The sequence below is a fragment of the Mobula birostris genome, chromosome 12 (genome assembly GCF_030028105.1).
Source record: "Mobula birostris isolate sMobBir1 chromosome 12, sMobBir1.hap1, whole genome shotgun sequence".
NCBI lineage: Eukaryota > Metazoa > Chordata > Chondrichthyes > Myliobatiformes > Myliobatidae > Mobula > Mobula birostris.
In genome coordinates this window covers 63706579-63734548 of record NC_092381.1, presented here as the reverse complement: position 1 = coordinate 63734548, position 27970 = coordinate 63706579, and the positions used below count along the sequence as shown (strand labels likewise).

Sequence of the window (27970 nt, the reverse complement as noted above, 5' to 3'; positions counted from 1 at the left end):
AGCCATTAGGCTCTATAATGAGCCAACCTATAGCCGGGGAAGTGGTGACCACCGCCTGTTTGACTGAGGTAACTTATTTTTTTAATTCTTTCTTTCTAATATTTGTAGATCTGTGTTCCTGTAATGGTATTGTAACACTGTAAACACCTTTGGGATTAATAAAGTATCTAACTTTCTATCTATCTTAATATGCTTGTTTTCTCTATTTTTTCAGTGTAGGTAAGGATCCTTGATGCCAGCTCTGTTCCTGCACTTGGTGATCTTATGAACTGATGAGTGTTACAACAGTTTGTTTTTGTTATCATAACTACTGCCTGTCACTTCTAGTATTCAGATTATTCAAAACCTGTTTAGCTATATGAATGTTATGTTGATACATCTGTCAAAGTTATTGCTTGATGTCAAATGGCAGTTTTGATGAAACTAATTATACCCTCCACATTTCACAACACAACTACTTTGAAAAAAAGAGAGTAACAGGATATAAAAACAAGGGCGGAATGCTGAGACATTATAAGAGACTGGTGAGGCTTCACTGGTGAATATTGTGAGCAATTCTGAGCCCCATAACTAAGAAAGGAAGTGCTGACATTGGAGAGGGCTCAAGGGAAGTTCACGAAAATGATTCCGGTAATGAACGGCTTATCATATGAGGAACATCTGATGACTCTGCACCCTTACTCGCAGGAATTTAGAAGAATGAAGGGGGATCTCACTGAAACCTATTGAATGTTGAAAAGTCTAGACAGAGTGTAAGTGGAGAGGATGTTTTCTATAGTGGGGGAGTCAAGAATCAGAGGGCACAACCTTAGAATAGAGGGACATCTATTTAAAACGGAGATTAGAATGAATTTCTTTAGCCAGAAGGTGCTGAATCCGTGGAATTCATTGCCACAGGGAGCTGGGTGTATTTAAGATGGAGGGTGACAGATTCTTGATAAGTCGGGGTATGAAAGGTTATGGGAAAAAGGCAGGAGAATGAGGTTGAGAGCGAAAAGTATCAACCATGATGAAATGGTGGAGCAGACTCGAAGGGCCAAATGGCCTATTTCTGGTAACATACATCAAAGTTGCTGGTGAACGCAGCAGGCCAGGCAGCATCTCTAGGAAGAGGGACTGTACCTCTTCCTGGAGATGCTGCCTGGCCTGCTGCATTCACCAGCAACTTTGATGTGCGTTGCTTGAATTTCCAGCATCTGCAGAATTTCTCGTGTTGGCCTATTTCTGGTCCTACATCTTATGGACTCCAACAGAGTGAGAGTAGTAAGCTTAAAAGAGACAGAGCTTAAAAGTTGATCTCGGGACCTGCTTGCGAGTATATAGGAATTTAAAAGAGGAAGGTTTGCTAACTGTTAGTTAATAGTTAATGGCTTATTAGCTAATTAATAACAACAAATAAAAAGGTAAGGTCAAGGAGAAGGCCGGAGTAGGAGTGCGGAGCTGAAGCTCAAGGAGCTTCCGTGTGAAGAGGCTGAGTAAGTGGCCCAAGTGTTGGGAATGGGAGAGGATCTTTAAAAAGGCTTTGGTGAGGAGGCACAGGTAAGGTTTTATTTTGCTGTTAATCCTCACTGCTTGATTTCAGTGTCGGCTGGGGACCAACAGCCTTGCAGGGAAATTTGCTAGTGCTACACAGAAGGGTTTAAAGTAGGTTGTCAGGGGGAGTGGAAATCTGAGCAGGAGCAAGTCATGGGATAAACCAGCAAAAACAACTTCAGTAATCAAGATAGCCAGGGCCACACAAAGTCTGATTGGAAGTAGTCAGGACAGCTTTATGCTTTGAAAACCATGCTTGATGAACTTTCAGGGTTGTGTGGCCCTTGTTTTTTGAAATAACCAAAAAGGTAGATGAGGGTAGGGTAATGGATTTTAGCAAGGCTTTCAACAAGGTAGGCTGACCTGGAAGGTTACGTCCCATGGAATCCAGAGAAAGCTAACTTGGTGGATTCAACCCTGGCTTGGAGGGAGGTTGCAGAAAGGTGGTAGCTGAAGGTCACTTTTCAGAATGGAAGTCAGTGATGAATGGTATGGCATGGCAAAGGAGTTGGGAGTTGGGATCCTTGGTTTTAGTATTTATACAAATGATTTGGATGCAAGTACACAAGGCTTGATAAGTATACTTGTAGATGACACAAAATTAGGAGGTGTTGATAGTGAAGGTTACTGTACAGGAGGCTTTTATCAGTGAGGAAAGAGGGCTGAGGAATAGCAAATGAATTTCAATACAAGGAGATATGAGATGAAGCAGTTTGTAAAGTCAAACCAGTGCAGGATTTTTACTATGAATGAGAGGGCACCAGGAACAAAAGAACCTAGGAGTACTAGTGCACAGTTCATTGAGAGTGGTACCACAAGGTTGGCAGGGTGGTCAAAAGCACATTTAGCATGCTGGCCTTCATCTGTCACAGGAATGAGTATAGGAGCCTGGACAGTGTTGCAGTTGTCTAAGTTGTTGACGCCGCACTTGGAGGACTGTTTCAGTTGTACTGTTATAGGAAAGATGTGGTTAACTTGAAAAGAGTGCAGAAAAGATTTGAGGATGTTGCATAGACTAGAGGAGGTAAGTTGTAGAATGAGGTCGGCTAGGCTAGGTTTTTATTCCTTGGAACATAAGAAAATGAGGGGCGACTTTCAGAGCTTTATAAAATTAAGGGCATAGGTAAGGTGAATGGTAGCAGTCTTGTCACCAGGGTAGGGAGTCCAGAACTAAGGAGCACAGATATGGGTAAGAGGGAAAGATCTAAAAGGGATATGAGGGCCAATATTTTCACACAGGGAGGTGAGTATAAGGAATGAGCTACCAGAGGAAGTGGTTGAGGTGATTACAGTAATATTATTTAAGAAGCACTTGGGTAGGTACATGGAGGAGCATGGACTGAACGCAGGAAACTTGGGACTAGCTGGATGGGCATTGTGGTCAGCAAGGACTCATTGGGCTGAAGAGACTGGCTCTGTCGTGTATTGCTTTGACTCCAATGATCTAATAGTATATGACCCATCTGAAACTACATCACTGAAGGACTCTTCCACAGCTTCATTAATGAAATGCTGTCTCCTGAAAAGGCAATGTGATAGGTGTCAAATGTCATTGGATCTATACATTTTGGTGTATGGGTAATGAGAGAATAGTCTGAGTCATTTATGGTACTGGGTAATTAACCTGGCTTTACTTCAACTCCCCTTCTACTCTTTTTCTATGTGTATTATCCAAACTGGATTTCCGATCATGAGGCCAATTCTGCAGCTTTCATTTATTATCTTAGTGACTCTCTTTCGTTACAGCACATTCCAAAAGATACTGTAGAATATAAAGCAGAACAGAAAACTTTCTTACGACCACAACATCAAAGTGGTCAGATGCCCCTACAAGCAATCTCAGTGCAGCAGAGACATCAAATTCACTTCAGCCAAGTACGTCCAGTGTGATAACCAGGAAACAATTTAAATAATAGAGGATGAAAAGGCAGCTAATAACATTGCATCATTATTCCCTGATTACAAATAACTTGTCAATTAGGATATGTGAAGATTTTTTTTCTATTCTAAAATGCAACACTTCTCTTGCTGGACTATTTCCAAATTAAAATCCTGGCATATGCTAAAACTGTTACAAACCTTGGTAGGATATTTCCATTCTCCTTAAAATTAACAATTTCAAATTCAGCATTTGAACAGTATTGCAATTTTTGTACTCACAATAAAAATGTACAAACTTGGTGATGCTGCAGTGCTGAAACCATGAAATCTACATGGATTTTGAGTGGTCATTCAGTCATCTTTTCAGTATTAACCATACTCTGCTAGGACATTTACTTGATGCTAAAAGCAACCCCTTCTCTCTTAATAGTTACCTAATTTTTATCTGTGTATTGGATTGCCATAGTTAGTATGATGACTGTTCAAAGCTCATGTTTATTTTTCAGTTTAAAGTGCCACTAAAAATCAATAAAGACTGTCACCTTTGCTCAACTCCTGGAGTTTATTTATGTAAAACATCTGAAAGACTAACCTGATGCTCTGCTGCCATAAGGAAAAGCAAACGTCGCAGGAGTAAAGATAAATGGGACAGCTGGTAACAATCTCCACAACAAGACTTCACCTGAAAATAAGATACAACATTAATAAATCAAAAATGTACTAAACCAGAATGGGACTCTTCAAAAGTAATACAATTTTTCAATACCAATTAATACTTGGCTGAAACCTAAAACATAAATAGCAATCCAATATTGATTAATGAAAGCCATTAAAACTTCAAATTCCCCTCTTGATGAGAATGGCTCCATGGCATATACAGTATACAATATTTCTGAGAGTGTGTCAATAAGTCTTTAATCATAGATGAGATCATCAAATGACTCCATACAAAGAAACCGGGTAGCATGGATTTCAAAGGCAATGAATGATGTTGGTTGAAAAGTGGACATGGATGACAAGAAATACTGTAGTTATTTCCTCACAGGACTGATCCAGTGAAAAAGCTCAAATTTATTTGCCTCTTGATTATTGCATGAATCAACAATAATGTTAGTTAATTGTTACAAACAACTGCAATTAATCTATAACAAACATATGAATCCTAAGATATTTGTTTCAGAAGAAAATTTAAGCCGTGATTTACTGCAATTAACACTTCGTATTTGCATGATTTCTCTGGGATATTTGTTCAAAAGATTTACCATATTCTCAAAGTAGTTCTACAGATTTGTTTACTTAAATCTGTACTTCAAGATTTTTTGGTTTAAATCTTGTCAAGTAAATGACAGTGTGGCTCGGCTGGCCAAATGGTTTGACACTAAATTGTAATCTACATGTTTTCAGGAAATTCCTGAGAAACAAACAAATAGTGCAAATGAAAATCTGTCAGCATTTCAGGCTGTAGTCAGAATTTGTAAAATGGACTTTTTTAAAACAAAGAATGCCCTTTAATGTGACTAGTATAAAAGTAAAGTATCGCACATGCTGGAAATCGAAAAAATAAAAATGAAAAAACAGTCAGGCAACAGCGGAAGAGACAGAAATGTAATCATAGGAATTAAATTCCTACACTCGGAAGAAGATATGACATATTTTAAGCGGGTACTACTGTGTCTAAGTGAGTGCCTTTCAGTTTTTATAAACCTCTCTCTTAGCCCTTATGCAATATAGCTATCTCACAGCTATCTGGACTATTCCTCTTCTCACCCTGTCTCTTGCAAAAACGCCATCCCCTTCTCGCAATTCCTCCATCTCCGCCGCATCTGCTCTCAGGATGAGGCTTTTCATTCTAGGACGAGGGAGATGTCTTCCTTTTTTAAAGAAAGGGGCTTCCCTTCCTCCACTTATCAACTCTGCTCTTAAACGCATCTCCCCCATTTCACGTACATCTGCTCTCACTCCATCCTCCTGCCACCCCACTAGGAATAGGGTTCCCCTGGTCCTCACCTACCACCCCACCAGCCTCCGGGTCCAACATATTATTCTCCGTAACTTCCACCACCTCCAACGGGATCCCACCACTAAGCACATCTTTTCCTCCCCCCCCCTGCTTTCCGCAGGGATCGCTCCCTACGCAACTCCCTTGTCCATTCGTCTCCCCCATCCCTCCCCACTGATCTCCCTCCTGGCACTTATCCGTGTAAGCGGAACAAGTGCTACACATGCCCTTACACTTCCTCCCTTACCACCATTCAGGGCCCCAAACAGTCCTTCCAGGTGAGGCAACACTTCACCTGTGAGTCGGCTGGGGTGATATACTGCGTCTGGTGCTCCCGATGTGGCCTTTTATATATTGGCGAGACCCGACGCAGACTGGGAGACCACTTTGCTGAACACCTACGCTCTGTCTGCCAGAGAAAGCAGGATCTCCCAGTGGCCACACAGTTTAATTCCACATCCCATTCCCATTCTGACATGTCTATCCACGGCCTCCTCTACTGTAAAGATGAAGCCACACTCAGGTTGGAGGAACAACACCTTATATTCTGTCTGGGTAGCCTCCAACCTGATGGCATGAACATCGACTTCTCTAACTTCCGCTAATGCCCCACCTCCCCCTCGTACCCCATCTGTTACTTATTTTTATACACACATTCTTTCTCTCACTCTCCTTTTTCTCCCTCTGTCCCTCTGAATATACCCCTTGCCCATCCTCTGGGTCCCCCCGCCCCCCTTGTCTTTCTTCCCGGACCTCCTGTCCCATGATCCTCTCGTATCCCTTTTGCCTATCACCTGTCCAGCTCTTGGCTCCCTCCCTCCCCCTCATGTCTTCTCCTATCATTTTGGATCTCCCCCTCCTCCTCCAACTTTCAAATCCCTTACTCACTCTTCCTTCAGTTAGTCCTGGCGAAGGGTCTCAGCCTGAAACGTCGACTGCACCTCTTCCTAGAGATGCTGCCTGGCCTGCTGCGTTCACCAGCAACTTTTATGTGTGTTGCTTGAATTTCCAGCATCTGCAGAATTCCTGTTGTTAGCTATCTCAAAACCTCATTTGGTTTAAATTGCCAGGCAATTACCAGGAGACCAACTAGCCTAAGTGGAGGATCACTCACATGGATTGTTCATACCATCTCAACCAAATAAAGGTATGCTAATATATACAATTAAAATCTATCTTGGCTACAGTTAATCTGAATCTGATTGAAGCATTTATAATTTTCTTTATCCAATCATTGTCTTAAATTTGAGAATGTCACACATGCTGTTAATCTGTTTAAAGATAAAATGTAAAATGTTGATTAATAACAGTGGAAAGATTCAGTAACACTAAGCCGATCACTAACCTGGACAGTACTGAATAAAGGTGACATGGCAAGCCCAATCCCCATTATTCTATCATAATTAACATTCAACCTATTCAAACCCAATATAGTCAGGCCCTATACCCAAGTAATATTTTTACTAACTGAGCAAAATTGTAAACAACTTCTTCTACCTTTGAGTCCAAAACAGCACCAAACCCTCATTTATTTAAGGTATATATTTCACTGCAGCAATTTCAGAAAATCAAAATAGAAACAAATTTTGGCTACTGACTGTATTTATGGCTTTTGGGAGTGGAGGAAATTCGAAGGAAATGAAAACAAATTTTGAAATATTTCAATGTTTCATGCATAAAATAGCAATTCCCCTATTTTTCCATTCATCATTTCAATGTTTCAATCAAATAAATAAAAAAATGAGGCAGTTCGATTTTTTTTTGGGTTCTGGGCATTTCTAGCAAGTATAGCATTTATTGTTCATTCGTAAATGCTCTCTAGAAGAAGCTGGTGAGTCACCTTCTGAATTGCTGCTGGTCTTCTGGTGGAGGTTCTGAATAATAGGCAAAGTGTCATTAGGAAGGGAAGCCAGGATGAAGCGTCAGTGATATTTTCCAAGTCTGGTAGGTGTGCAATTGGGGGTACAACCTGCAGGTGGTATTATCTGCTGCCCTTGTCCTTCTTGGTGGTGGAGATCCCAGATTTTGAAGGTGCTATTGTGGTAACCTAAGCAAGTTGCTGGGCTGCATTTTGTAGATGATATGCACTGCATCTACTGTGACACCAGTGATAGAGTGAATGAATGTTTAGAATGGTGGATGGAGTTCCACTAAAGCGGTCTGCTTTAGTCTGAAGGTTGTCCAGATCTCACTGCATCATTTACTACAGATATGAGAATGAAATTCAGTGAAAATCCCAACTCAGTTGTAAAATACATTTTGCAAACTGCATACCAAGTCACATCACTTCACACACTATCTTAATATGGTTTTGTTTGCTTACCAGGTCAGCTACGAGGTAGACGTGATGAGCACAAAGATCAGCACTTCCATACCTGTAAGTGAAAAAATATTACAGACTAGGAATCTACCACTAACAAATACTGCTCCAATTCATTAATTTTTCCAACAAATTCCATGTCCCATGACAGTTAAATGGAACTATCTAACCTCCACTTAATGCTCTGAGAACTCAAATTTATTACAGTATGTCTAGAAGAATTTTTTTAATATGTTAAAAGGAGCAGATTGAAAGGATTTGTGTAAATTACCAATCTGGTTATAATTTCATTTGCAGTACCTACCGTGCAAGAAAGCACCAAGTATCTGAAGCCAACAAAGCAGTTAATATATGAGGACCAAGTACGCCATCTAATAAAGAGCATTCCTGAAACAAAAATAAATTAGTAGTATACTGACTTCAGTTTTAAAAATAAGTTCAAGCAATGGAAATTTATAGCAATCTCAGAGTATCCTAATGTGCTTTACGTCCAAAAATGTACTTTAAGTATAGTCACTCTCATAATTCCAACTAATGCAACTACCAATTGGCACATGGGTCTCAAGGAGAGCAGTCAAAATAATGACCAAACTCCTTTTTGTGAGGTTGGTTGAGGTATGAATATTGGTCAGGAAGTTCTCACATTTGTTTCCTTTAAACTGTGCCATGAGATCTTTTATGCTTGCACCCCAAGGGTATATGGGGCTTTTTTTTATCCCCACGCCCCAAAAGTACTTCTAACAGATCAACCTCCTTCCACGTAGGAAAATGTCATTCTAGAATACATGTTCGATTTTGTAGAGTATGAAACTCTTTTATTCAAGGATAATAGTGTTAGCTGTGAATTAAGGCATTCAATTAAACCAAAGTACTGAGGAATAGAGCTGGAAATCACGTCTGCAATCTGTCAATGAATGGATGATCGCAAATGTAAACGTATATTATACCCCACATTCAGTTCAAGTGCACCCTCTCAAAGCAAAATGATGCAATAAAACATGCCATTTAAAATACAGGAATAATGTGAAAGATGTGCCAGGACAAGTATGTTTTTAGTAAAATATTGCCAGTGTAATGTTTACACATCAGTTTGGACAAGTGACTCAGCATTACGTGACATCAAAAATTGTGATCCTAGACCACAGGTTCCCAACCTTTTTTATGCCATGGACACCTCTTAGGACAAATAGAGATAACACTCAAAATGACTTCAGTAAAAATTAAGAACCATTCAAAACAAATCTGGAATACTAGATAATTTTCCAATTACAATGATATAACAATGACATAAAATTAAAACAATTAAGTACATTTAAACCAAATGAATGATCAAGCAATTAAGAGTTATGAGGGACTGGCATCGAAGAGGAGCAGAGGCCAGTATAACCAGCAAATCTATAATGAATAGTGGGGCAGACTTGGGTGGGGGGAGGGTCTGGTGACCAAGGACAGCATAAGGTTGGTCACTAGCAAAAGTGATAGAGTGATAGAGATATCACTGATAATTAAAGTGATAGAGTATCACTGATAATTAATGCCTGCAGCTACAATGGTTTAAGTCACCTGCAAAGGAATGGACAAACCTGACAGATGTGCAAGCACATAGGTAGAAAATCTGTCCCAGTAAGTTACCAGTCCTTCCCAGGTAATGAACACTTGATTTATGGACAGCAAGTACATATGAACTAGCATTTAGGAGGTCATTGGAACGGATGGGGATGGATTTCCTGGCCATTGCCAGGTAGAAACAGGGCACTTTTACACCACCTCCCAAGCCACAACAATTGGGGACTTGTTGAGCCAAACAAAGCTGACAATCACCCTTCCTGTGCCTGCTCGCTCTTTCATCACAGCTATTTCTGCAATCCACTCCCACACCCAGTTTTTGTTCACTTCTGACTTACAAACAGTTTAATTTCAAAACAGTTCTCAGGAATGGAAATCTGTCATAAATTGTGTACTGCCTGGATTATTGATTCATATTTACTAATTCATTTTTAAGGATGTAAGAATTATAGGCAGAAGGAGCTTTGTTACCCATTCCAAGCTGCCTTTAGGATGGTGGTAGCAAGTCACCTTCTCAACTACAATTATAAAGACAGTTGTACCTTGAACTGCTATCTAAGTGTCTTACTAGAACATGAAAGACTGCATTTAAAATTCTAAAGATTTGGAGTCACAATGGTCCAGAACAGGCAAGGGTGGCGAATTTCCCCTCCTGATAGACATTCCTAAAAATACAGCTAGTTCACTAAAATCTACTAATGTTGTGATCATCATTATTAAACTTACTTTTAAAAACAAAATTAATTCAGGATTTTTAAACAGAAATTAAATTTCACAGCTGCCATTGGGATTTGAATTGCATCCATGCAAATGTTGTGCAGTGTTGTCCTTTGTGTGGCCTCCGTCGGTCGTGGTCAACCATGGGTACTGCGCCTCTGGTAGTCACTGGTTTGTCAAGCAGCGTCAACTGTGGCTATTGAGGCCGATCTTGGAACGGCAGGCTCTGCCACAGCTGCTGCATGTGTAGGGCGTCGTGGAATTGTTGTCTGCTGTCCGCTGTGCCCTCCGTTTAGCTCGCTGCTCCTCAAACTGACTCAGGATCACTCTTTCGCCTTGCTCTAGGTGCTGCTGAAGAGTACCTCGCCATTAGTTGCGGTCATCTGCTGTATCCTCTCAGCACTCTGTGTTGATTTTTAAGGCTTTCATGTCGCGCTTGCAGAGGTCCTTGAAGCAAAGCTGGGGTCTACCAACGTTCCTCTTGCCTGTTCTCCATAGAGGGTGTCCTTTGGCAGTCTACCATCCTTCATACGACGGACGTGGCCCAGCCAGCGCAGTCTGCGTTGTCTTAAAAGTGTGAACATTGAGGGAAGTCCAGCACAGGAGAGGACTTCAGAGTTTGGGACTTCGTCAATATATCAATGTATCAACAACAATTTTTTTTGCAGGGACAAGAAACGAGAAAAAAAAACTATAACAAATAAAAGTGATTTAACTCGATAAACTGTGAAATTTTTCATTTGTCTCAGAACTCAGTACGAGTCTTCAAGAAAAATACTGTGAATACTTAAGATACATTTTAAAGAAATGTTGATGCGAGTATTACTTTTAATTATCACTACTCTCTGATAAATTTTGTAAAATATAGTACCTGCATCATAAATTAGCAATATATCAATTAAACATGAACATTCATGTTCATTCATGGCTTTGAAGACAATATCAATTTCTTTGGAGGGGCAAAATGCAAGGAAAGAAAGCTCCTTTTCAAAACAGTTCAAACACTGGAACATGCATTTTAAGTAAAAACTTACTCACCAGCTCTGGAAAATAAGTCGACGGAATGGATGTGATAAAAGAGCATAAGTGAGTGCATACATATTCATACAAACTGACACTTTGTTGAGCCTGCCCCTTACTCATCACACCTGGCAGCAGGACTGGCACAGAAAGTTCCGCATGACACCTCTGTAAGTTACGAAACAATGCATGGAACAAAGGTAGACTGAAATCAAAGGAAAAGATAAGAGATTAGGTTCTAATATAGAGAACATTTCTAACCCTTAACCTTGTCCATTACGTGTCATGTTAGCATATTGCTGCTGAAAACAGTTATTAATATTGCTCAAAGTCATGTAATTCTCACAGAATATCAGAAGAGTACAATACTAAAATCATTTCATATTCGGTTAATTACAGTCCTGGAATTACAGTTGTCTGACACATAATTCAGACAAAGTGGTGGTAATTCAATCTATGGTTTTCTATTTCAGTGAAGGTTGTTTTTTTTATATAAAGGTTTGAGAATAATGTCCTCCAAGTTGCTATTGACTGTGAGAGATATATGGATCAGGAGACAGCAAAACTAACAAAATTCCTGGGTACCAAAGCAGTTTAAACAGAGTTTAATGATAGCTCAGTTTCCTACCATTCCTGCATGAAAATTACATGTCACAGGTATGCCATATGGAAAGAACAAGATGATCTATAGTTCTATATTATACTCTGAAGAACCGGTTCACAGTACTGTTTGTGATTTTTACACCAATGTTTATTGCTGTATCTTAATTTTTAATTACATACAGTATTATACAAATGAGTTACAAGAACCTTAAACAATCTCATACAAAACTCTTAATGGTAACTCAAGCTCAGCTCAAATTATTTTAAGATTGATTTTCAAAATCTTTTGCAATATTCTTGCATGTTTTAATCTAACCATTAAAATAAAAATGGTAGATGTTAAGGATTTTAATTGAATACTTCTCATTTGTATTTATCATGGAGAAGGACATGAAAGTTCATAAGTTCTGAGAAGAAAACAACATTATCCTGAAACACAGGCATTTTGAAAGAAGAGGTGTTGGTAGTCATAAATCGCACAGGTGGACAAGCAGAGAAGACAGGAGAATAGTTAATGTTGTGCTTTTAGGATCCAGTGCTTTCCTGACGTACATGATTAATAAACTCTTCTCGGGCTTCCAGACGGGTACAGGTATCAATTTTAACCGGCATTTCGATAACAAACTTTGCCACCTTCATCAGGGAGGATGCCGAGGCATGTCTAGTCCGGTGGTATATATACCCCTGTCGTCCATCCCTCTGGATTGGTTAAACCTCATTTAATCCAGATTCCGCTGTCCCACCTCCCACCTTGTTTACAATCGAATTCCAGTTCTTTCTTACAGCGAGATCTTTGTCCTTGTTAAAATTCTTTTCCTCTGGTTTTATTTCAATAGCTTTCTTCACCAGGCAGTTCCAAAAACCATTGTCGTGGCACAGTAGTTTTGTGCCATCGAAGTCAATCCTATGGCCATTGCAGATGGCTACCATCGTTTTCTCTGGGTAACCCAAACGGAAACATCTCCTATGCTCCGTGATGCAGGTTTCCACCATGCACCCCGTCTGGCCGATATATGCTGCTCCACATTCACAGGGAGTCCTGTAAATGCCAGCCATCCTGAGTCCCAGGTCACTTCTGATCTGCACAAACTGTACCCGGCTAGAAGCCCAAGGAAAATTTATTCATTGCATTTTAGTTAATAAGAGCTGCAAACCAAGTCAGGAACTATGGAGCCTTAGTGGTGGAAACATGGGAATTCTCAGATACAAGATTAATTTGCATTTAGAAAGACAAGGACTGAATAGGGATAACTAGCCTGACTTTATTTGTGGGAAATCACATCTCAAAACTTAATGAATTATTAAGAAAAGGTGACTAAGAGGACAGGTGAGGGCAGGGTGGTAGATGTTGTCTAAATGGACTTTAACAAGGCCTTTGACAAACCTGCAATCCAGGGTGAGTTAGCCAACTGAATACAAAATTACCTTGTTGGTAGGAGGTAGAGTATGGTAGTGGAAGAGAGCTTTTTAGATTTAAGGCCTGTGACCAGAGGGGCGCCACAGGGATTAGTGCTAGTTCCACCATTCTTTGCCATAAATAAGATTTGGATGAGAATGCAGGTGGCATCATTAGTAAGTTTACAGACAACATCAGAATTGGTGGTAAGTGGACAGTGAGGAGTGTTTTCTCACATTATAGTGGGATATTAATCAACTGAGGGTAAAGGAACGGCAGATGCAATCTAACTTAATTAAACATTTTGGGAAGTTAAGCTCGAGCAGGACAAACACAGTAAATGGCAGGGCCATCGGGAGTATTTGCTGAACAGAGCAACGTATAGGTACAAATACTTAGTTCCCCAAAAGTGGTGACAGAGGTACTGACACACTTGTCTTCAGCAGATGGGGATGGGACATTGATACAGTAAAATAAAATGTTGTTTAGACCTCAGATGGAATATCGTGTACACTTCTGGTTGCCACACTGTAGAAAATGTATGATTAAGACAAGATTCACAAAGATTTTGTGGAGACTGAGGTTTTTTGTTATAGGATGGGATTGGATTAGATGGCACTGTTTTCCCTGAAGCAAATGAGGCTGAGAGGTGATTTTATGGAGGAATATAAAATCATGTGGGGCATAGATAGAGTAGATAGCTACAGTCCTTCTCCAACATGAGAGGGCAAATATTTAAATGGGATTTGAGGGGCACCTTTTTCCCCCCACACAGAAGGAAGTGGGTACAAGAAATAAGCTGCCTGGGGAAGTGGTAGATGTTGTTACAATTACAATGTTTAGACAGGTACATCGATAAGAGAGGGTTTGATGGATATAGGTCAAATGTATAAGCTCAGGTTGGCATCTTGGTTGTGCCAGTGGGCCTGTTTCCCTGCTGTAATCCTTAATGACTTTAAGTAAATGCTCACCAATATCATTCTATTTAGCACTGTTGACTGCATGTCAGTAGCCTTCCTTTACTGGAAATGTCTAAGCTCAGAAGAGGTCACCAACTAATCAACGGCCAATCAATTTTACAGTTAATAGGTTTTTCGTTCAGCAGCATGGCTTCAATTCAGGATCAAATCTTAAATATTAGCAAACAGAGCAGATGTTCTGAAGATCAGAAGATATAATAGCCAGCACATCATATATAATTCAATATCATCTGTATTCCCTGCAATATCATGTCATTAACACATTCATCCACTGAGTTAAAGTATGTTCAGTCCACTGAAGAAATTAAACAACAGCTAATATGTTGTTCAATGTATGTATTAATGAAGCATTATCCAAAGGTATGCAGATGCTCTTTATGATTGCCTGCATTTCTTAGTACAACTAAACTGCCAGCTTTGGTTCTGTTTTCTATTATTGGTAGAGTAGCAGACCTCACCTTGGCTTTTCATCTGAAAACTGGCTACCAGAACACCAGAGGCTTTGAACTTCCTCAGACTGTGAAGGAAGCTTGTCCATGATGTTAATCAATAGTAAACATTGTGGAAAGACCAGCTCAGAACAGGATTCTTAACATGAAAGAAAGCACACACTTAGCAAAATATCATTAGCAAAATAATAAGTGGCTGAAGCAAATTCAACAAGCTTTAACACAAAATTATGCAGTTTTCCCAGTACCTGTGCCAGCTTGACATAGTGAAACTGCAGTAGACCCACTGATCTCAAAAGCGAAGAAACGTGGCAAACAGAAGGACAATATCCATTTTATTTAATATAAAATTAATTTAAATGTAATTGTTTTTAATTACTTCTCACTTTTCTAATCTCTTAAAAATAATTTGACATATAGATAACAGTTACTCTTAATGACAACTTTTATAGTTGTGGGTAAGGCCTCATCTGCTAGTCTGGCAATCCAGAGATGCCAAGATCGTTAGACATGCTCAGAGGCTTTGTGCTATCCTTTGAGCCATGCAAATCAGCTGAAGGCAGATTACCTATGGAAGACTGAGCCCAAAGACCTACAACAAGGTTAACAGAAGACCTGGCCCATTATTTTAATTGTGTCACTTAAAGTACATACTACAATCAAAATGCATAGTGACAACAAAGTAAAATGTTTTCAATTTATAGATTAATGAAATACAATAGACAAATGGCACAAGTGATGGAATCCACTGTTATTGCACAACTGTCAGGACTTTCACTACCTCCTTCTCATCCATACTAAGGTACCTTTGACTCAACAGAATCGGAAACCCAATGACCGTAAACTCTAAACAAAGACTCAAAAAGTGAAAATGAACCATTAATTTTATAAACCAAGGACTTCAGAATTATTCAAATTTGAATGCCTCTTGCAATTATGTACATTTTTAAAATCATAGTGTTTGAAATCATCTGTACCATCGGGAAGGAGGTACAGAAGCCTGAAAGCACACACACAGCAATTCAGGAACAGCCTCTTCCCCTCTGACATCTGATTTCTGAATGGACATTGAACCTATGAACACTACTTCACTACTTTTTTATTTGTTTTTGCATTACTTATTTAACTATTTAAAAGACATATATATACTTAACGTAATTCAGTTTTTCCCCCCTCTATATTTATTTATCATGTATTTCATTGTACTGCTGCCGTAAAGTTACCAAATTTCACGACATGCTGGTGATATTAAACCTGATTTTGATGGGCTCAGGGCCAAGACCAATTATCCTGAAAAATACAAGTAAGCTGTATAGCTGATCTGTATTATCTCAGAAAATTACATTTTCCCTATCCTCATTGGTAGGCGAAGATTGTTGATATGTTTCAGTAATATTTTCATCAGTAGCTCCTGTTTTCCAACTGTGATGAAGGCTTCTCTTCATTAAAGGAAAAGTTGTTTTGCAAATCATATACATTTCTATTCGCAAGTTTAAATGAAAACTGTAAAATGCTGATTCAACTCAATATTTAGCCTAACCCAGACTATTTATTTGAAAGAGATTAAATCCATGCTAGACCAAAACTCTTTGGACTCACCCAGATTATCTAGTAACACTCTCTCCACAAAGGGCCTGTAGGACATCAGCTGCGAGACAAGAGCATCCAGTGCAACTGGGACAATGCAGGCAATCTGGTCATAAGATCCATTGGGCAAAATAGGTGCATATAAACTTGGAGGTAATTTACTGCAGAAAAAAATAGCTAAATTATTACAATACAAATTAGTTGTATTAATTACAGGAAGGCTATAAATAAGGTTGAAAGAGTGCAGAGAAGGTTTACAAGGATGTTGCCGAGACTTGAGAAACTCAGTTACAGAGAAAGGTTGAATAGGTTAGGACTTTATTCACTGGAGTGTAGAAGAATGAGGGGAGATTTGATAGAGGTATATAAAATTATGATGGTTATTGATAGAGTGAATGCAAGCAGGCTTTTTCCACTGAGGCAAGGGGAGAAAAAAACCAGAGGACATGGGTTAAGGGTGAGGGGGGAAAAGTTTAAAGGGAACATTAGGGGGGGCTTCTTCACACAGAGAGTGGTGGGAGTATGGAATGAGCTGCCAGACGAGGTGGTAAATGCGGGTTCTTTTTTAACATTTAAGAATAAATTGGACAGATACATGGATGGGAGGTGTATGGAGGGATATGGTCCGTGTGCAGGTCTGTGGGACTAGGCAGAAAATGGTTCGGCACAGCCAAGAAGGGCCAAAAGGCCTGTTTCTGTGCTGTAGTTTCTATGGTTCTATAGTTACCACATCTCCAATTTATATTTTCACTTTTCTTTCATTTAAAATAGTTATTTTCTTGCATTCTCACAGCTCCAGTCCACAAACAAGTGTTGGAAAAAAGGTTTGTTCCCAGATTATTTTAGTTCAATGAAACTACTACTGGAAAATGTGCAAAAAGTCGCTGGAAAAATTTTTGTGTTTTCTTTCAGATGTCTAGTATCGGCAACTTAAAACTAAGAGAATCACCAGAATGTAATACCAGAGTTCCTGGTGTTATAACGTTCACTATAACAACATTTATTATTATTTACACAATGCAACTGTATGCAAAGAAAGATAATGTGAAGATTCAGTTCCATTTCCCTCCTACATTCAATAATCATGCATCTGCACTGCCAACAGACATCAACAGTAAAAGGAAAACAGAAAACAAAGATCAAATGCAAGGGAAAAGCATACAGTTAATGGCATGACCCTAAACAGCACTGATGTAAGGAAGATTTTGGGATACAAATCCATACTTCCCTATAAGTGGCCACACAAATAGTGATAAAGAAGGCAATTGGCAAACTTGCCTTCATTGCTAGGGAGCTAGAGTACAAAAGTCAGGAGATCAAGTTACAGTTATATAAGATTTTGGTTAGGCCACACTGGGAGTATAACATGCAGATCTGGTTACCCCATCACAGGAATGATGTGGAGGCTTTGCAAAGGGTTCAGAAGAAGTTTACCAGAATGCTGTCTAAACAGTATAAAGAGATTAGACAAATGTGGCTTATTTTCTCAGAGCATCAGAAGCCGAGAGGAGACCTGACAGTAGTTTATAAAATTGGGAGAGGTTTAGATAGGGTACAGAACCAGAATCTTTATCGCAGAGTAGAAATATTGAAGACAAGTAGGCATACCCTTAAGGTAAGAGGGGCAAGTATTTTTTTTTCCCAAAAGAGAGTGGCAGATGCCTGGAATTCACAGCCAGCAGAGGCAAGGGAAGCAGATACAACAGTGGCATTCAAGATGCTTTCAGATAGGCACATGCATATGCAAGGAATGAGGGGTATGGATCATGTGCTGGCAGAAGACTTTAATTTTCTATCGTGCTTGGCACAGTCATCATTGGCTGAAGGGTTATTTCTATGTCGTAATGTTTTAAGTTGTTCTATGATCTAAAGGAATAAATAAATAAAAACAATCTATCCCATTCCATATTCAAACAAATCATTCTCAGAAGCAAGACAATTGTATTAGCTAATTAACATAAATCACAATTTATAATTATTATAAAGTTAGATAAAATGAATTTTTCATATTTTGATTTACTGCTGCTCAACATGCAGTCTTACCTGTACAGCTGAAGGTAAAGGTGGTGTAATAAGCGACAAGATGTTGAAAGGAAATCATTAAATTCCTAAATTTAAGAATAAATCAGAAATCAGAATTTAAGATTTGTGCCATTTTCATAATATAATCAAAAACATGAGTTATCAAGTTGGTTTAACGGAACAGATGATATACATTTTACCTTAACTATTATGCAAGCAATTTGTTTACATAAAGGTTGATTAAAACTGTTAAATAAAAATGTGATTTTTAGTTAATAGTTTTCTGAGCGAGATACTTGTATATCTGAACATAATTGCAGAAAATACCAAACAGCACTAGTTACAGTATATCATCATAAATGACTTGTTATTAAAGGTATGTGCTGTTTTACATAAGACTGAGCTAAACCCAATGTAAAAGAAATATTATTTGTTACTGGCAAAAGGCAGTGAATGAAGACAGTATGATCTTCAACAATAATGTCCTGCATCTTTCAAATACAATGCCACCAAAGACTTTATGAAGAGGAATGGGAGAGAATGGCGGGTGTAGAATCCCTTCGATAAAACTTGTTGTATTAGTCAAGCCCCCTAGCAAAGCCACCAAAACTTGGGAGGTTTCTCAAAATTTGAATACTAATGAACGTTTGAAGTTCTGAAGTGACAATGGTGCAATATATTCACAAAATTCTACAGCACCTGATAATAATAGGTTATGTTACCTTTACATAGTGCACGAGTGTATTGGTGAAAAAACGGCACAGCTTCATTGTCTTTTGGAAGAGTTTACAATCGGTACTGTTGCCATTTTCCTTGAAAAAAGCAAATGTCCAGTAATACATGAACCTTAATACTTTCAGATCAAATGTTAAGGCTATTTATTACAAACCTGTGAACAGTAACTCAAATTAAAGAGTATTCCATTAGCAATTTACCAACACAACATTCTTTAACTGATTTCTTGGAATGTAAAGATTTTAAGAACAAACTTGGAGCGCTGAATGAAACAATATAAAAATTTCAAAACAGCATACATTCAGGGAACATGAGATACAGAGACAGAGAGCTGTACAACACAGAAACATGTCCTTTGGCCCAATTTATCCAGACCAACCTAGGTGCCTTCCCCAGTTAACTGGCCCATATTCCTCTAAGCCCTTCCAATCCATGTACCTATCAGAATGTCTTTTAAACATTGTAGTTGTGTCTGCTTCTACCACTTCCTCTGGCAACTTGTTCCATGTACCCAACACTATCTGTGTGGAAAAAAGTGTCTTCAGGTCCCCTTAAAGTCTATCCCCTCTAACCTGAAACAAATGCCTCTAGGTTTAGACTTCCCTAACATGCAAATAAAAGACTTTTACCATCCAACCAACCTACAATTTTCATGATTTTATAAACTTGTACGAAGGCAGTCTCAGCCACCTTCCCAACCCAACCAGTCTCTTCTTATAACTCAAGCCCTCCAATCCCAGCAACAACTTTGCAAATTGTTTCTGCACCCTCCGAATCTTAAGCACATCCTTCCAAGAGTACCTAGTACAGCACAGGAATGCACCCTTCAGTTCATGATGTTGTGCTGAACTGCACACTTTGTAAAGGGTAGATATATATAGCCAAAGTGCCTAAGACTTTTGCACAGTATTGTAGTATTTTGATGTAATGCTCTGTATTGCTGCCGCAGAAAAAAAGATCATGACATGTGAGTGATGATAAACCTGATTCTGAAATAGGTCTCTATTGTGGACTGAGAGTGGGAAGGGGACAGGGAGAGGGGAATCATGGTTGGCAAAAGGGGAAGGGAGAGGGTAAAGAGTGGGATGCACCAGAGACATTCTATAATGATCAATAAACCAATTGTTTAGAATCAAATTACCTTGCTTGGTGTCACAGGGCTGGGTGTGCAACCGTGCAACACCTCCCTCCCCCCCCCCAACCTTGGCACTCCTTCTCTGCCACCTGTCCCACATCCCTCCTGTGGCACTCTACCCTAACCACTCCCAACTTCCTTTGCTCCTGCCAGATTTACAAACTCGCTCTCTGCACCAATTTGACAAATACAGTACTGTGTAAAAGCCTTAAGCACCCTAGCCTTTTACATGCGCCTAAGCCTTTTGCACAGTACGTAAATAAATGCTCAACTAAACTAAGTTGGTCTCTTTTTATCCCCCAGTCTAAGACAGGAGGTATTGCATTTAAAGTGAGATGGGCTAGATGCAAAGATGTCTGAGATATCTATTACCTCAGTTACTGCACTACATTGAAATCACTTTTTTAAACCTCTCTTTATAATGCTCTTTACATTGTAAATACATGTTGGTATTTATGTATGTTCTATTCCATATCCATACTTTAACCTTTCAGTTTATTTTTTATATAATTCTTTACTCTTATAATTGAATAAATGTTTTTTTGTTGCATGGCAAGCCAGCACACCACAGCAAATTCCTAATACATGTGAATGTATATGGCAAATACAGTTGATCCTTCATTCTCAAGACCTCTTAGATAGGCATATTAATGTGCAGAGAGTGTAGGGATATGCAGAAAGGATACAAATGACACATTGTCCAAAGTTAGGAAGTACAATAAATCCAGATCATCTACGTAGCAGGGGTATATGGGGTGTCAGGGAGGGGTAGCACCTCTGGTGGGGGAACATGTCGCGTCCTTTTCAGGGCGGTTAGTCCACCTTTGGTCCCCACCTGGCACTCAGCTCTCACCTGTGGCTCCCCGTAGCTGTTTGCATGCGACAGCGGCCACACCCCGGGCAACGGCTTCGTCAAGCCGGCTAAACCAGGTGAGGATAGCCGACGGGTCTCAAACCTTCGGTGAGATAGGGAGTTGTCTATCCCAGCATGTGAAGACAGACTCGGGCGGATTGAGCGGACGAGACCAATGGAAGGTCCAACGGTCAAGAAGGCGGTGTTTGCAAGCGTCGTGGAACGTGTAGAGCAGGACAAGACACAGAAGATGTCCTGGTCATCCACTGCGCCTAGTCCCATCTCCAGCCGTCTGGACTCTGTCTTGCCACTGGATCCAGATGGGAATTGGGAAGAGAGAGTGAGGCTGACGCTGCGCAACTCTCCCTCACTTAAATCCAAATCATGCGCTAGTCTCGACACCATCATTATGGTGTCAAGGTCCTCATCAACGTCAACGATGGACGAACAACAACAACACGTAACAGGCTGCTAGAAAATGGCAGTGGTAAAAGAAGTTTTAATCAAAATATGAAAAAAATATGAAGAAAGAAGAAAGATTTCCTAGGTTGACACCTCTAGGAAGTATGCACACAGAGATAATATTGGCTTTGTGCAAAGCTGTCCCAAAAGCAAATAATTTTTAATTTGAGTTTATATATGTAAATACACATACATACTCACACACACATTAGAACATAATTTCAGAAGACACAAAAGATAGCACTTGCACTTTCACTTCCTAAATCATCTTAAAAGACTTGTCCTTTAAGGTATGTGGTGATAATAATATGCTCTGCCAAATACCGGACACATATAAGCTTTTTAAAAAAAAGATGGAATTAATAATTACCACTGCTGTAGGCTGGTTCATTTGTTCAGCTAAATGCAAGCATGAGTTGAAGGAATAGAGAATATCCTCACAAAGACCAGCAACAAGTCCATCATGTGGCAGCTTACTCTCCAGCAATGCCCGGTGCTTCACACTTATTCTGAAACAGAATGCCGAACTATTAAAACAGAATCTGATTTACAGCTATGGTGTAAAACCATTTTCTCTAATAATCAACTGAATGAAAGCATTTCTGAAATTTTCATGAAAGGCTGCTACAATTTTATTTTTATAGAGCCCCCTACTGGGACAGTTGTGCTGCCACTCAGTACATAATCCTAACAGCAGTATAACTTCCACATCTTTTTCCTGCCCAATCACTAATTGTCTAAATAGCCAAAAATTAAATCAATACAATCATTTCTGGAAACAGTGCTAAAATTGAATGACAAAATAATTATTTTCATACACTAACTTTAATTTCCTGTTAGCACAGAAAATTAAGAACAGACAAAAATATATTCATTAATATAATTTGTACTTACTTAATAAGAAACTTCCATGTATTAGCATGTAGAGCATGGTCCATCTTAGAAATGATTGAACATATTTCCAAAATACTGTGAACCACTTGAAAATGGGAGAATTTCAAAATAAGTTGTTATGGAATAAATTATGGAAACCTTGCAGAAATAACAGACATTAAACTCAAAACAGAATATTCTGAACTGACCTGTCACCATAGATGCAATATCTTCAGTAGTGCTCGTTGCCAATTCCAGAACTATCCTATCCAACAATTCCATGAACTGTTTTTGAAGGGAATATGCCTCCTTAAATAAGGACTGCAATATGTCTGCAACCAAATGCAATCGACCACTGTACAAGGTCTCACTCTCCTAAGTACAGATTTTAAAAAGTTATCATCAACAAAGTGAACTATCTCTGGGCAAGAAAGTAGTTTATCAACTTACTGGCATATTATTAGTACAAATTTAGTATGCTTGGTAGAAACTCAGATTTGATTATGGTCTGGATTGTTTTAGAAGTCAGTTATTTACACACCTGACAAGTTACGTTGAACAGCTGTAGAAATACTCCAAAGGAACTTTGTCTCCCTTTTACTAATTCTGCAAAATAATTATGCTGATCTGAGAAAGGAATGAAACTAAACATAACGTGGAGAGGAATGTTTCTTTGAGGAACAAGTGAATCAGGCAACCTTTTAAAGAGTAAGATGTATTTGCATTGTACCAAATGTGCCTAATTGCCACCTCCACTTTGAAGGAATACAGGATGGATGATAATATCAGTAAAGTTTATATTCCATGCACAAATAGAATAAAAACAAGTGCAAGCCTTGCTTTACAGCTATTTTTTCAATAAAGATGGATGAAATTTGCCACTATCTTTTAATATTATTTAGATCTTCAGCATCTGCATTACTATACTTATTGTAAAACAAAATCCCCTCTCTCTAACCCCCCTTCTAAAAAAGGAAAACAAAAAGAAACACAACAGGGATGTTACTGCTGTCAGTACAAGAACCCCAAAGATTGCCTTCTTAAAAAAGGATCAGGACATGACTGTAAGTGAAACACTTAAAAAATTAAACAGGGAAATTTTTTTAAAAATCTGCCTCACCTTGCAGTGACAAAAGATATTCTTGAGGACATGAAAAACCGCCAAGGATAGTGAATGGATGTTTTCCAAAGCTAAAGCTTCCTCAAATTTGCACATATGATGTACAAAGCTCATCAGAATCTCCAGAATCTCGATCTGGGACTGTATAAAAAGTAACAAAAATCATATAAACAAGTTTGCAGAAGATAATGGACATATGCTGATCAATCACATAACTTCTAAAGAAACGAGTATGGCCTCAAAATGTGGTTTCAAATAACAGTCAGAGCATATCCAGAGCAGGCAGATCATAATGTTATAGTGCAACCCTGATTTGATGCTGGTATTGCTAAACTCATGCTCACCACTGTAGCAGATGTCCTATATTGCAATTATACAACTCAATACATCTTCAGTAGCAGGAAGGAAGCCTCAGCAACTCCCTTCTCCTTGCTGCCCAAACTATTTGTGGGATCATTAATTAAGGATATGCTCAAGTACAAGCTAACCTGCCACTGCCCACTGAGCCAAAGTACTTGTAATCTTTTTCTTCAACATCATTGCCAATACAGTCTCTACCATGCTATTGATCTAAGTGAGAATGAAACACCTATCACTGATCAAAAAAAGTATGCAATCGGTAAATATTAAGCAATTCTTCTTGACCTGGATTACCCTGGCATAGCCTGAATGTCTTGTCAGAACATACACACAACACATCGTCAAATCTTGTCAGGCATGTGGTTGGATAACCAGATTGATCATTGGGTCCATTCAGGTTAGTTGCCAATTGACTATTACTGACTGTTACTATAATTGTACACGTATTTTGTCATTTTGTTCTGGAAAAAAAAAAGAGTTCTTGTAAAACCTGCAGAGAATGATATACCAGGCACTGAAGAGCTTGTTCTGAACTGGTTGCATCACCATCGGTATGGAGGGGTGACTGCACAGGATCGGAGAAAGCTGCAGAATGTTGTGGACTCTGCCAGCTCCATCGTGGGCACTAGTCTCCTAGCATCCAGGACACCTTCTAAAGGTGTCATCCATCATTAAGGACCCGCATCACCCAGGGCATGTCTGCTTTTCATCGCTACCATCAAGGAGGAGGTACAGAGCCTTAAGACACACGCTCAACCCTTCAGGAGCAGCTATTTCTCCTCCGCCATCAGATTTCTGAATGGACAAGTATCCACAAACAACGCCTCAGTATTCCCCCCTCTCTTTTTGCACTACTTACTCAAGTTAATTTTCTTTTTTTATATCTACTTCTTATTGTTATTTATGTTTTTCTTTATTATATATTGCACTGTAGTGCTGCCGCAAAGCAACAAAATTCACAACATATGCCAGATATATTATCTGAATTTGATAATTCAGAAGGAATTGAAAATAAAACAAAGGCCTTGAGTTGAACACAGTCAGATAATGGTTGATGTGTTGTGACAATGCCACTTACAATCTGAGTATTAAATTAAACTATTAGAAGAGGATTAATAATAAAATAAGAACAGTTTAGACTTGAAAGATCCTACCTGTATAGTGTTCCGCAGTGCTGTCTGCAGGCCCGTGTTCTGACTGGACAACTGTCTTATGTGTTGCAATAACTCATTTGCAAGTTCATCAAACAATGTCATTACCTAGCACAAAGTAAACCACTCTGAGCTTTCAACTGGGAAATTATTTATGGTTTGTTAAAGCAAAAGAGTTATTAAGACATCAAAAACCATGCAAGGATGACACTAGCACCCTGCTGATTCATTTCAACACTTGGCCCTCCAGGCCAAACACTCACAGATCTGTACCCTGCAAGTAATGTCTGGTCTGCTGAGTGTTACAAGCACCCTTTGTTTATCAGCTTTCTGACATCTTTCATATTTTGCTGTCATGTTGGTTGCCACGGTAGTGTAGCGGTTAGCGCAATGCTATTACAACGCAGGGTGTTCTGGAGTTCGGAGTTCAATTCTGGTGTTATTCTGAAAGGAGTCTCTGTACGTCCTCACTGTGCAGTGCAAGGGTTTTCCCCAGGTCCTCCAGTTTTCTCCCACTCTCCAAAGATATACCAGGTAGGTTAGTTGATCTTTGTAAATTGTCCCATGATTAAGTTAGTGTTAATCGGGTTTGACGGGGCTTGCTGGGGTGGTGGAATGGAAGTGCCTACTCTGTACTGTATCGCCACATAAATAAATAAATAAACAAACAAACAAATATCTACGTGGGCTTGCACTATGAGTACCAAACTCTGGTGTGAACTTCTACCTTCCACATTAGCGCACCAGGACACCAGGAGATGAAAAACTGGCACAAACTGTCTGCCTCCCTATTGCTGCTTGGTACACCACGAGAGGTCTGCTGCAAATCCCTGCCCTCCCCTCCCTTAGCATTCAGTAAGCCATGAACTGCACATGGCTCAGTGTGGAGATACCGCTTGTGAAGGATGTGTTTATGGGCTGGGGCAAGCAGCGAAGCTTCTCAGCACCAATTTGCAAGTCTCAGGCTGGTCAGGTCAACCACCCAGCTGGAAAAGTAACAGAATACACGGGGAAGAGGCAAGTTTCCAAGTTTGTAGTATTTAATTGGACAAAAAATACAGGGCAAAGTTGAAAATTTACATACCTTGGGCAATACATGAGAGGAAAAGGTCTGTTCTATCTCAGAAAGCGTGATGTGGGGCAAGAACTTCTCTGTGAGAATCTTCAATGTTCCTTTAAAGAATTATAAAATGACTTAGAACCACAGATTCTTAGTTTACGAGTCTGTTTTACTTCATAGGAGAGTACTCTACATGTCAAGATTGTTTAATAGCATTTTCTGTATTCTGAAAAGAAGAATGAAATACTTGTTACTCTGGATATGCTGCAGCACAAACAAATACGAAATATAGGAATGTACTAACAATTTTTTAAAAACACAATAAATATAATACATAAGACTTCTTATATAAATAGATTGATTGTATGTCCGTAAAGTGATACTGGGCTGTACATAAGTGACTGACAGGAAATAATAAAGTAGTGGTGGAGATGTTGATCAGTCCTACTGCTTGGGGAAAGTAACTGTTTTTGAGTCCAGTGGTCCTGGTGTGGATGGGACGTAGCGTCCTCCCCGATGGGAGTGGGACAAACAGTCCCTGAGCAGGTTGGGTGGGATCCTTCATGATGTTACTGGCCTTTTTCTATATATACATATGTCCTTCTTGGAGGGTAGCTGGTGTCAGTGGTGCATTGGGCAATTTTGACTACTCATTGTAGAACCTTCCTGTCCATTGCAGTGCAGTTTCCATACCAAGCAGTGATGCAGCTTGTCAGGATACTCTCTACTGTGCATCTATAGCAGGGGTCACCAACCTTTTTTTTGCACTGCGGACCAGTTTAATATTGACAATATTTTTGCAGACCGGCTGACCCGGGGGGGGTGGGGGGGGGTAGGGTTGACAATGGAACAAGAGTAGTAGTCAAATACATTGGGTTTACCCCCAATAGACTACAATGACCATGAAGACTTGCGCAGGCACCAGTAAGCAGGCGTGCTCCTGCCGATTCTTTTCCACAAATCGGTTTTGGCGATTCTGTTTGGGGTGGGGTTAATCTCGACCGGAATATAGGTGATGTGGCTAATACACTCAATTTCGTTTCTAAAAGGGTTTATCTAACGAATTTAATATTAAACACACAGCACATATTTTCCTCGCATGAATATAGTGATGTCAATTATCAGGGGAGGACAGGGGAGCTTGAAGTAAGTGTTGAACGAACTTCCTGTAGAAGTGGTATAGGCAGGTTCGATATTATCATTTAAAGAAAAATTGGATAGGTATATGGACAGGAAAGGAATGGACCGTTATGGGCTGAGTGCAGGTCGGTGGGACTAGGTGAGAGTAGCATTCGGCACGGACTAGAAGGTCAGAGATGGCCTGTTTCCGTGCTGTAATTGTTATATGGTTATATAAGTCAATAGCATCATAACATTTTAAGTAACGTTTGGATATTAAACACACAGCACATATTTTCCCGTATGAACATATAAAATCATTGCAACACACCAATATCGCTGAATCAGTGGGAGCCCTGGGCTTGTTTCCCGGCAACAAGACGGTCCCATCGAGGGGTGATGGGAGACAGCGATACTCGAAGGGGGTTCCTTATGTCCAGTCTATTCCGCAATTTAGTTTCCGTTGCATTCATTGCAGAGATATGTTGGAAATGGAAGCAACGTTTTCAGTGATTTCGTGGCTATCTCAGGATATTTAGCCTTGACTTTGATCCAGAATGCCGGCAGAGATGTTATGTCAAACATACTTTTCAGCCCACTGTTATTTGCAAGCTCAAGGAGTTGACCTCTTTCCCGCTCTGACATGGATGACGCGCGGGTAATGACCTCCCGTGCGTTGAAGCTCAACATTGCGTGACAGGGAATGAGGAAAGATGCAGCTGACTCATATCGCCAAATCATATCGTTTCCTCGCAGCCCGGTAGCGCATGCTTTGTGGCCCGGTACCGGTCCACGGCCCAGTGGTTGGGGACCCCTGATCTATAGAATGCCGTGAGTATGGATGTGCAAAGTCCAGCTCTCTTCAGCCTCCTCGGAAAGTAGAGGTGTTGGTGAACTTTCTTGACTGTGTAGGATGTGTCTGGGACCATGAGAGTTTGTGTGTGATGTGCACTCCAACATGCACATGTGCGCTATGTATTTCCAATATCTATTTGCAACAGCACATCTCTTTAACCAAACTAAAGGATA

General features: G+C 39.6%; 1 protein-coding gene and 1 long non-coding RNA gene across 2 annotated transcripts in view; one reads left to right on the top strand and one right to left on the bottom strand.

The window, feature by feature from the left end:
• firrm (fignl1 interacting regulator of recombination and mitosis) overlaps positions 1-27970 on the bottom strand; it is a 61674-nt gene that overhangs the window by 27607 nt on the left and 6097 nt on the right. The window contains exons 3-16 of the mRNA XM_072273932.1: positions 25847-25935; positions 24766-24870; positions 23252-23392; positions 22341-22506; positions 22153-22237; positions 21629-21767; positions 18796-18885; positions 18095-18159; positions 16064-16212; positions 14474-14603; positions 11055-11241; positions 8038-8120; positions 7737-7788; positions 4007-4096 (exon numbers count right to left, since the gene is read on the bottom strand). Coding sequence (XP_072130033.1) covers positions 4007-4096; positions 7737-7788; positions 8038-8120; positions 11055-11241; positions 14474-14603; positions 16064-16212; positions 18095-18159; positions 18796-18885; positions 21629-21767; positions 22153-22237; positions 22341-22506; positions 23252-23392; positions 24766-24870; positions 25847-25935 — 1571 coding nt within the window. The remainder of the gene's footprint in view (positions 1-4006; positions 4097-7736; positions 7789-8037; positions 8121-11054; positions 11242-14473; positions 14604-16063; positions 16213-18094; positions 18160-18795; positions 18886-21628; positions 21768-22152; positions 22238-22340; positions 22507-23251; positions 23393-24765; positions 24871-25846; positions 25936-27970) is intronic.
• On the top strand, positions 1419-10740 carry LOC140205977 (uncharacterized). The gene is made up of 4 exons (XR_011888033.1): positions 1419-1539; positions 6484-6560; positions 7740-7790; positions 10362-10740. It is a non-coding gene; the product is annotated as an uncharacterized lncRNA (long non-coding RNA).